Source organism: Odocoileus virginianus, chromosome 33 (assembly GCF_023699985.2).
Source record: "Odocoileus virginianus isolate 20LAN1187 ecotype Illinois chromosome 33, Ovbor_1.2, whole genome shotgun sequence".
NCBI classification, from domain to species: domain Eukaryota; kingdom Metazoa; phylum Chordata; class Mammalia; order Artiodactyla; family Cervidae; genus Odocoileus; species Odocoileus virginianus.
In genome coordinates this window covers 33,805,568-33,815,497 of record NC_069706.1, presented here as the reverse complement: position 1 = coordinate 33,815,497, position 9,930 = coordinate 33,805,568, and the positions used below count along the sequence as shown (strand labels likewise).

General features: G+C 57.9%; 1 protein-coding gene across 3 annotated transcripts in view; it reads right to left on the bottom strand.

Annotated features, from left to right (window-relative positions):
* Positions 1 to 3,233: 3,233 nt before the first annotated feature.
* The window catches only part of MYL10 (myosin light chain 10), an 87,159-nt gene continuing 80,462 nt past the window's right edge, over positions 3,234 to 9,930 (bottom strand). For all 3 annotated transcript variants that reach the window (XM_070460281.1, XM_070460280.1, XM_070460282.1), the window contains exons 5-7: positions 6,326 to 6,404; positions 3,773 to 3,821; positions 3,234 to 3,506 (exon numbers count right to left, since the gene is read on the bottom strand). In XM_070460281.1, coding sequence (XP_070316382.1) covers positions 3,408 to 3,506; positions 3,773 to 3,821; positions 6,326 to 6,404 — 227 coding nt within the window. In that variant the 3' untranslated portion in view covers positions 3,234 to 3,407. The remainder of the gene's footprint in view (positions 3,507 to 3,772; positions 3,822 to 6,325; positions 6,405 to 9,930) is intronic.

Below are 9,930 nucleotides of genomic sequence, written 5' to 3'. Positions count from 1 at the left end.
TGCCAGCCCAGAGCAGGTTGCTGGGGGTACGGCGATGGGCAAAATCCAACCCCACCCCCAGGCTTCTAGCCCTCTGGGGGCTAAGACAAACACACCTCCATCTCCCCAGCAGAAGTGCTTGGGGCCTTGAAATTACACAGAAGGGGATCAGGGGCTGGGGATGTGGCATGAGCTGAGAGCCGAAGGCTGAGTTTGGCTACCTGGGCACTTCACCAGTGGGAGAGTGAGTGGGTATGTGTCCCAGGCAGCAGAAGCCACATGTGCAAAGGCCCTGTGGTGGCAAGGAAGGGCAAGCACTCAAGGAACTGAATGAAGCTGTGCCAGGGAAGCACGGAGCCAAGAGGACCAAAGTGAAGGGGAAGGTGGGGGAGGCCACAGGTGGATCTTCTTTTTTAAAAAGTTATTTATTTATCTTTGGCTCTGCTGGGTCATTGTTGCTGCACAGGCTTTTCTCTAGTGGTGGAGAACAGGGCTCATCTCTATTTGGCGTACGCAAGCTTCTCGCTGAGCTGGCTTCTCTTGTTGCAGAGTGCGGGCTTTGGGCATGCGGGCTCCAGTAGTTGCAGTTCCTGGACTCTGGAGCAACAGCCGTGGTGCACGGGCTTAGCTGCTCGGCAGCATGTGGGATCTTCCCAGACCCAGCATGGAACCCATGTCCCCTGCACTAGCAGGCAGATTCTTTACCCCTGAGCCGCCAGGGAAGCCCCACAAGTAGTTCTTATGCCTTTTTTATTTTTTTTTTAACATTTTTTGCAAACGACTTATTTATTAGTTTGGCTGCGTCCGGTCCCCGTTGTGGCATGCAGGACCTTTGCAGTAACGTGAGGCCTTTCTCCAGTTGCGGGGCACAGGCTCCAGAGCGTGCAGGTTCAATAGTTGCAGCCAATGGGCTTACTTGCCCCCACGGCTCATGGGCTCTTAGTTCCCCAACCAGGGATTGAACCCATGTCCCCCATATTGAATGACAGACTCTTAACTACTGGACCACTGAGAAAGTCCCCTCTCGTGTCTTTAAAAAGATGTTTCCAGATATGACTGGGGAGGGATGAGTCCATTTGTCTCTGGCTTTTGGGAGCCTCAGGCCCCACCTCTGGAAGGGGCAGCTCTGTAGACCAGCCCAATGGTCTGGATCACTGGAGGACCTGGAGGAACCCATCAAGGGGTCATGGAGAGCCAAGCCAGGTGTCCCCCGGGAGCTAGATAGAGAGTCGTGGGGACTGCAGGCAGCCGGTGGTGGGCCCAGGTCAGGGGCAGACAAGACCACCAATGACCCACAGCTGGAGGGAGAGGGGCCCTGAAGAAGCACCAAGTGAAAACGCCCAGCAAAGCAGAGACCAGGGCCTTGGGGCCACCGGCAGCCGCACAACTGGTCCCTCCCACCTTCTTTGCCCTAAGTCACTGGAGCCCTCCGTGTCTGTGGGTCCTCCACTTGAACCCCGGTGGGTGTTACAGGTGCCACTAATCATCTGTGGGCCCTGGAACAGAGCGGGTATAAGTGGACGGCTATCCGAGGGTAGAAGAGTGGATGAGCAAAGCAACGGCTCCCAGTCTCCCGTCCTGAGCTGCGCAGAGCCCCTCTGGCCTTGCCAGTGGCCACCCTGTGTCCTCGTGGAGCCCGGTGGTACAGGGTCCCGCAGGCCTGCTGTGACGGAGCAGGGCCGCCCGTGCCTGCCAGGCGGGTGAGCAGGTGCCCAGGGCTCCCACTTCTTCCCAAAACTTGGCTCTGAACTGCTTCCTGGGGACACAAACAGGTCTGACAGGTTCCTCAGCAGGCAGTGGCCGCAGCCGAGTCCTTGGTTTCCAGGAAAGTCAGAGGGATCAAGGCCTGGTGGAGGGAGGGCGCTTTCTGGAATGTTCTTCCCCTCCAACTGGGACATCCCCACCCATGCTCCCAGACCTTGCTCCTTGGGTCCAGCTCCTGGGAGTCCCAGGCTCATAGGGGGTCACCTCTCTTTCCACCTCCCCCGGGGGGAAGGTTGGGGAAGGTCGAGGAAAAGGACCTCCTTGTTGAGACCCCGAATTCAGTCCCTGCCCCCATGTCCCGCTACATGGGGTCGCAGGGGGTACAGCTTTCGGGTTGGGCTCAGAGCCATGCTGTCCGGGTCCCAGCTCTGCCGTTGATCTTGCCACCTACCTCCTTTTTGTTTTCCATTTTGTGGTGGTGGTTGTTTAGTCGCTAAGTCGTATCTGACTTTTCTGCGACCCCACAGGCTGTAGCCCACCAGGCTGCTCTGTCCATGGGATTTCCCAGGCAAGAATACTGGAGTAGGTTGCCATTTCTTCCTCCAGGGGATCGTCCTGACCCAGGGATGGAACCCAGGTCTCCTGCATTGGCAGGTGGGTTCCTTACCACTGAACCACCTGAGAAGCTCAGTTTTGGTTGTCATCGTTCCCTAATCGATGTGTAGGATATTTTTTTTCAAGTATATTTGGGATTTAAGATCTTTGTCAATATCTATTTTTGGGGACATTTATTTATTTCTCTATTTACGTATTTGGTTGAACTGGGTCTTAGTTGCCACACTCGGGTTATTTTAGTTACAGCATGTGAACTCTTAGTTGAGGCAGGTGGGCTCCAGTTCTCTGACCAGGGGTGGAACCTGGGCCCCCTGCATTGGGAGTGAGAAGTCTTAGCCACTGGACCTCCAGGGAAGTCCTTGTCGATGTCTGTTGTTGCCAGTATCTTCTCCAGCCTGGGCCTTGCCCTTACAGGCTCTTCACAGTGTCCTTCGCTGAACGGAAGTTTTCAGCTGGAAGTCCAATTTCTGCCCTTTTATTATATGGTGGGTGTTATGTGTGCCATGTTCAAGAAATCTTTGCCTCCCCCACCAAACATCCCTGGAGTCCACCTCCTCTCCGCCTTTTCTGCCTCTGTCTGGCTCCTAGCTGCCAGGTCTCTGCTGGCCCAGTCCCACCTCCTCCCCATTGTGTCCCCACCCCAATTCTTGTCCTCCTCACTGCACGATCTTCCCACCCCAGGACAGGGCTGGCTCCTCTCCGTGTCTCCAGGACTGGTACCAGGGCTGGCACGCACTAGGTGCTCAATAAAAGCTTCATAAATGAAGGCAGTGTCCCGTGCCCCAGCTGGGGATCATTAAAACTGTCAATTAGTTCTAAACATCAGCTCATCAGGAACATTTGAGCAAAGCCAGGAAGTAAAAAGTTTTGGAAAAACCAACAGCATAGGAATGTTTCGCTTTCTCCCCAACCCGAGCATTAATCACGAGAACTCAGACCTTGTTAGCATTATTTATTCTTGCTTTTGCCCCTGACCCACAAGCCAGGGAGTCTTCTCTTCGCACACATTGGCCGCTGGGGCTCTTCAAGGGCCACCCCTGCCGTCTCCCAGTATTTGCTACCTCTGAATGTGTGGGGGGTTTGGAGCGGGGGAGGGTCTGTGGTCTTGTCTAGTCCTTCTCTTCGCCATGCGTGATGACATAACACAGGTTCCTGTAGTCCAGATTGCCACACACATCTGGCGGGAAAGCGGCAAACATCTGCTTGACCTGGGGAAGGGGCTGGGAGTCAGCCTGGACCAGAGCCAAGTGGGGGACAGAGCCAGGGGTCACCCAAGGGCGTCAGGCAGAATGTCACTCTCCTTTTAGCAGATGTGGCGGGGCACTAAGGCCAGGCCAGCAGCCTCCCCCCCACCGCCACCACATCCTGGTTCCCTTCCAAGGAGTCAGGGGGAAACCACGTCAGCAGACCCCTGAAGACAGAGCACTTCCCAGGAACGCTTGGTCGGCAGGTGCCCTGAAAAGCTTGCGCTTACCTCCTCCTCACTGAACCGGTCTGCCTGCGTCATGAGCTTCTCTTTGATGCTGCTCAAGGGAGAGAAAGGGTCACCTTCGGGGGAAGGAGGGAAAGGACCGCTCTGTGTGTGGACACACAGACCCTGAGGGGGATGGCCCAGGAGGACAACAGCGGGCCCAGCCCTGCGCCCCCAGCTGGCCATGTGGCCTCAGGCGACCACTTCAGCTCACAGCTTCCTCTATAACCTGGACTCTCCTCTTTGCATCAGGGCAGGGCCCAGTGAAATAACCTGGGGGCCCCAATGTGACTGTGGTGGCCACTCCGACGTTGCACTGTGCACGCTCCAGGTACAGATTGTGTGTGCGGTTGCTGCCTTGTGTTTGACTGTTTGTGGCCCTATGGACCGTATAGCCCGCCAGTCTCCTCTGTCCATGGGATTCTCCAGGCAAGAATACTGGAGCAGGTTGGTTGCCATTTCCTCCTCCAGGGGATCTTCCCAGGTTACAGAGGAGAGCCCCTTTGCCCTGGTTCTAGACGTGCTACTTCTTCAGCTTGTGGTTTTTGCTGACATCTGTAAGGTGCTTTGGAGCGTGATGGTGCTTGCACTCAGCCAAGGGGCGGGAAGGTTACCCAGCTCCGTGTCTTCCTGGGCCTGCCCAGGTCTCCTTTGCTCCTCCCAGCCCTGAGAAGTGAGCACTTTCATGCCCCTTTTGCAGAGAGGTTCAGGAGGGGTACTTTGCAGTGGTGGGGGGCCTGTCCCCCTGAGTGGTCAGGGAGAGCAGCTGCCCACGGTGGGTCAGGCCTGCCCGAGGGACTGGAGAAGTGGCCCGAGGTGGGATGTTTGAAGCTGTGGGGGAGGGCCGGGTGCCCCCAGGAGCTCGGCGTGGTGGGCTGGGGACGTGGGGGCGGGGCCGCGGGGCACGGGGCGGGACCAAAGGGCTGACCTGGGCTTTGAGGATCCGCGTGCCCCGCGATGCCACAGCCTCGGCCCCCCTGAGGACCGACGCACATTTTCCATTATTTATGTTACTACAGGACAGTCACAGTTTCCAGCTCTGCACGCCGGGGACTTTTCACAGACTCTGTCTCAACCAGAGCCTTCTCTGTGGTCTGCCTGGCGGGCAGCCATGTCTTTCGGGTCCTATAGCCTGGGGGTGGCGGCTTCAGGTCCCAAAATGGGGTCCCCCAGGGTTCCTCCCAGCCCTGACTTTGCTCTGGGAGCGAAGGTGGGTGCCAGGAGAGGGGTGGGTGGAGCCCACTCCAGGGGGTACCCCCAGTGCCTCCCTGAGGTCTCCAAGATAGGGGTGGGAAACTGGACTCTGAGGGCTGGGTGAACGGGAGGGCTGCAGTCTAGAGGAGCCCTCGGGAATACCTCCCCCAACCCTGAGGAGAGTGTGACTCAAAACTTAAGGGGGACGGGAGGACTGCAAGAATGTTTGGGGGACAATACATTGTCCCCCGCTTCCTCCCTGCCCCCTTGCCCTCTCCCGCCCCACCTCCATCACGTGCTGACGCTAATAGAAAGCAAAATTAGCCTCTAGTCGACGCCTGAAGCAACTTGGTAATTGGTCAGGAAGCCTGTGACTGAGGAAGAAATCTTGCCTGCCCAGGGCCACCCACAGGCCCACGGAGGCCTGAAGGGACAGCCCAGAGGTCGGCTCAGAAGTCGGCTCAGCGTGTCAGCCCCTGGGTAGTGTGTCTGCCCGGCCCGCTTTGCCCGCAAGTCTTGGCTCTTTGCCCCGTGCTCCCGCCGGGCTGAAGCTCCCAGGCACAGCAAGCATCAGTGCTCCCGCGTTCAAGGACGCCAGCCCAGCGGCAGCCGGACAGCTGCCCACGATGGTCTCCTCGCTCTCTCTGCAGCCCCAGCGGAGCTGGGTCCTTCCCATGGCTCCGCCTCCATCCCCGCCTCCACTCGAGCTAACATCAGGCCCATTCCTCTCCCAACACCCTGGATTCCATCCGTACTGGCCTCTTGTATTTCATTCACCCAGCCGCTCCCCTGCTTCCATCCCTGTCAACCAAGACCCTTGCGTAGCTGCAACCCTCTTTTCTCCTCCTCCAGGCTGGCCTCCCTGTTGCTCCTGCCTAACTCCTTCTTAGGCTCTCCCATGCCCCGGCCCCGCCCCCGGCCCCGCCCCCTGCCGCCCCGGGTCCAGGGCTGCCCCACACGGGCCCCGCCTACCTCTCTGTCCTCAGTCTCCCCTCCCTCCCTCCCAGCCCTCCCCACAGACAGCCCGTTCCTCCTAAACAGGCTGAGTCCTGGCTCTTCTCTCTCTGTGTTCCGCATCTAGAATGTTCTCTGCTGCAGCCATGGCGATCCTCAGTCATCCTTCAGGACCCACTTCTACCACCACCCCTTCTTCCCTCGCCACTGGGAAGTCCTCCCCTGGGGACTCCACATTCCGGCACACTTCCCCACAAACGGAGACCCCCGAGGCCCAGGAAGCGGAAGAGAGACGGAGGGATGGCTGGAGAGGAGACTGGGCCACCACCCCCATATCCCTGCCCCCGTCCGTCTGTCCCCTGAGCCTCCGGGAAGAGAACTACCAAAACAGAAGGCGGAGGAACTTACAAATCAGCCTTGACGAAACCTTTCCCTTCAGTGTCGAACACCTTGAAGGCGTGGAGAATGGTCTCCTCGGGGTCCGTCCCTAGAAGCAGCACACACAGAATAAAGAGGACAGACAGCGGTTGGCACTGGGTCCCAGGGCCCCTTAGAGGCCAAGGGTTCAGGGAGCTTCTTCCCCAGCTTCTGGTCCACAGTGAGGCCAGAGAGAAGGGAGTTTTCTGAGAACCAAGGAATAGTAACAGTAGCCAAGGACTCTGCACTGAGAACCAATCAGCTTGCACAGTTGTATGTGGAGTCCCCAGCTAGGCATTTGTTGTTCAGTCACTCAGTCGTGTCTGACTCTTTGCAACCCCATGGACTGCAGCACGCCTCCCTATCCCTCACTCTCTCCGGGAGTTTGCCCAAGTTCATTTGCTAGGCATTTACTGCCTGCTTAACCCTCCTGACCACTGGCCCCATTTTACAGATGAAGAAACTGAGGCTCAGAGAGGCTAAGTGACTTGCCCAAGTTTTCACAACTGATGCCCTGTGATTAGGCTGTGGGTAAAGGAGAAAGAGCTCTTACCTGGGGGCTGTAGGCTCCGGCAGTGACATTGGAGGATCCTGCGAGGTTATTTAGGCCAGAGGAGGGGCAGGTGGGCCAACAGGGTGGGTGAGGTGGAGGTGGGGGACTGAGAGAGGCAGAGCACAACCAGAGCAGTCCGGTTTTATCGCGTTTATAGTGTGGGCTTTGGGGAAAGATGGCATTAGAAGACGTGGTTCTGCTAACACAGTGGGATTGAATACCCAGCCCCCTGGTGGTACAGATGGGAAAACTGAGGCCCAGAGGGAGGAAGCGTCTCACCCAAGGTCTCAGGGACTGTGTGAATGGCAGCGGGTGATCTGGTAACCCTTACCTGGCGCTGTTTCCCCTCTGTCACACTGCCCTTCCTGCTCACTGTGGGCCAAGGGCTGCCCCTTCCTGCTTAAGGCTCAGCTGTGTCATCAGTGAAATGGAGACCAAGGTGGGGTTTGCTGCCCGCCTCCCAGGACTGGTTAAGATAACGTGTCATTAATGGTAATGGGCTTGCCAAACGTTACTCTATCATGGCTGCAAACACATCGGAGTACTCTGTGCCAAGTCCATCTTGCAGCTTCACCATTTAACCCTGTGGAACCCCAACACACCACACGTGGTAGATATTGATGTCTCCAGTTTGTCAAAGAGGATACTGAGGCTCAGAGAGGTTCTGTTGCTGGCCTGAGGTCTCTAGCTATAAGGGGAGGAAGGGTTTGAAGACAACTGTTTGAACCTCCAAAGTCCCCCCGTTTGTTCTGCCCCTTTGTGTTCCTGATTCTCAGACTGGGTCAGGTCATTCATGTCTCCCCCATCAGACTGGGTCAGGTCATCTGTGTGTCCCCCATCAGACCGGGTCAGGCCATCCGTGTCTCCCCCATCAGACTGGGTCAGGTCATCCATGTCTCCCCCATCAGACTGGGTCAGGTCATCCGTGTCTCCCCCATCAGACCGGGTCAGGTCATCTGTATCTCCCCCATCAGACCGGATCAGGGCCATCTGTGTCTCCCCCATCAGACCGGGTCAGGCCATCCGTGTCTCCCTCATCAGAATGGGTCAGGTCATCTGTGTCCCCCTCATCAGACTGGGTCAGGTCATCCATGTCTCCCCCATCAGACTGGGTCAGGTCATCTGTGTCTCCCCCATCAGACCGGGTCAGGTCATCTGTATCTCCCCCATCAGACTGGGTCAGGTCATCTGTGTCTCCCCCATCAGACTGGGTCAGGCCATCCGTGTCTCCCCCATCAGACTGGGTCAGGGCTGTCTGTCTCCCTTTAGGGTCATCCAGGACAGGACAATGTCTGAGTCTCTCAACATTTCTGAGACTGGCCCTGAGTGGCTGGGCTGGGTTTAGTGCTGGCCATAGTGGCCTGGGAGCTCCTGGAAGCAGAGGTGTGGGCGCTCCCTAGGCAGGGTGACAGAAAGCCAGTGTGCCCAGGCCAGAGGCTGAGCCTAGTGTCCGTCACAGCCTGGCCTTGCAGGAGGAGGGGCTGGCCAAGGGATTGTGCTGAGGGGCCAGCTGTGTGGTCTCGGCCTCCCTGGGTCTCTGGAGGGGCCTCGCTGCTGGGGCAGACTGGCTCTAGCCCGCCTTCCCGAGGACCAGCTGTATGTGAACTCTCTGCCCTGGGCTCAGGCCCCGTGGCTGGACATTTACCACCTCCCAGCCCTTCCCCCTCTTCCTCTCAGTGAGGGCCTGCACTCTGCCGACTGCAAACCTCACCCAGTGGGTGGCAGAGAGGCCGCCTCCCCTGGTCACTTCGTGGCAAAGCGTCCTCATCCCAGTTAGAGGGACGAGGCGGTGCCTGCCCAGCCCCCCGCCCCTGTCCCTGCCGCAGGCTCGGCCAAGCTTGCACGACAGGCTCAGCTGCAGCCCCAGCCGCGGCGCCCCCGTGAAAATGAGAAAAAGGTGCAGTCTGGGGCCAGAGCTCTTAGCTCAGTCACAGGCCGACACGCGTTCCGGGACTCACTTTGAAGTCACTGGCTGGAGTCACGCACGTCTTTCCCTGGGACTGGGCCCCCGGCCCTGCCCCCTGGACTCCTGCGCCCCTCGAGGAGGTAGCCGTGGTCCCAGGAATAACCCCTCACAGCTGGCCAGAGGGGGGCCCAGTGGCGCTTCTCTGTCGACTGGCCAGCACCACGTGGCCGTGGGTTCAGCGGTGGCCCCCGGGTCCTCATGCCAAGAACCTGGAAATGTCTCTTGGAAAAAGGGCCTTTGCAGATGTAAAGAAAGGGTCTGGAGATGGAGTGACCATCCTGGTTCATCTAGATGGGCCGTAAAGCCAGTGACAAGTGTCCTTACGAGAGTGAGACGGAGGGAGACAGACAGAAGAGGAGGGGGCGGTATGACCCCTGAGGCAGAGATGAGAGCAAAGTGGCCACTGGAAGCCGAAAAAGAACAGGAAGGCTCTCTCCTGGAGCTGCTCAGTGGAGCCCGACCTGTCAGATTTCGGACTTCCAGATTCCAGAACTGAGGGAACACTTGGCTGGTTTTTTGAGCCGTCAAGTTTGTCATCATTTGTTTCAGCAGCCTCAGGAAACTAACACAAACCCTGTCTTACAGACAGGAAACCACGGTGCAAAGAGCAGATAAATCTTGCCTGAGGTCACCCTAAGGGTCAGTGGGGGGCCAGGTCTTCTTTTTTTCTATAATTAAAAATCATGTTTACAATTTTTTGGCCATGCCACAGAGTGTGTGGGATCCTAGTGCCCCAACCAAGGATCAAACCTGCGCCCCTTGGAAGGGCAGGGTCCTAACCACTGGACCACCGGGGAAAAGGAGGAGGCCAGGGCTTAAACCCAGATAGAGCTGAGGCCCAGGGAGGGTATCAGGCACAGACAACCTGAGCGTGGAATGATGATAAGACCCACCCCTCAGGGCAGCCCCAGCCCCGGCTGGCCCTTCCTTCTGACCATGGAATCCCAGCCCAGGCCTGATGCCACATCTCAGGGGAGTGCAGTGGTTAGAGCTGGAGATGGGTCAGGGCTCCATTCCTGCCACTTCGATGCTGGGACACCTGGGCAGGTGTGTGACCCGTCTGAGCCTCGGCCTCCT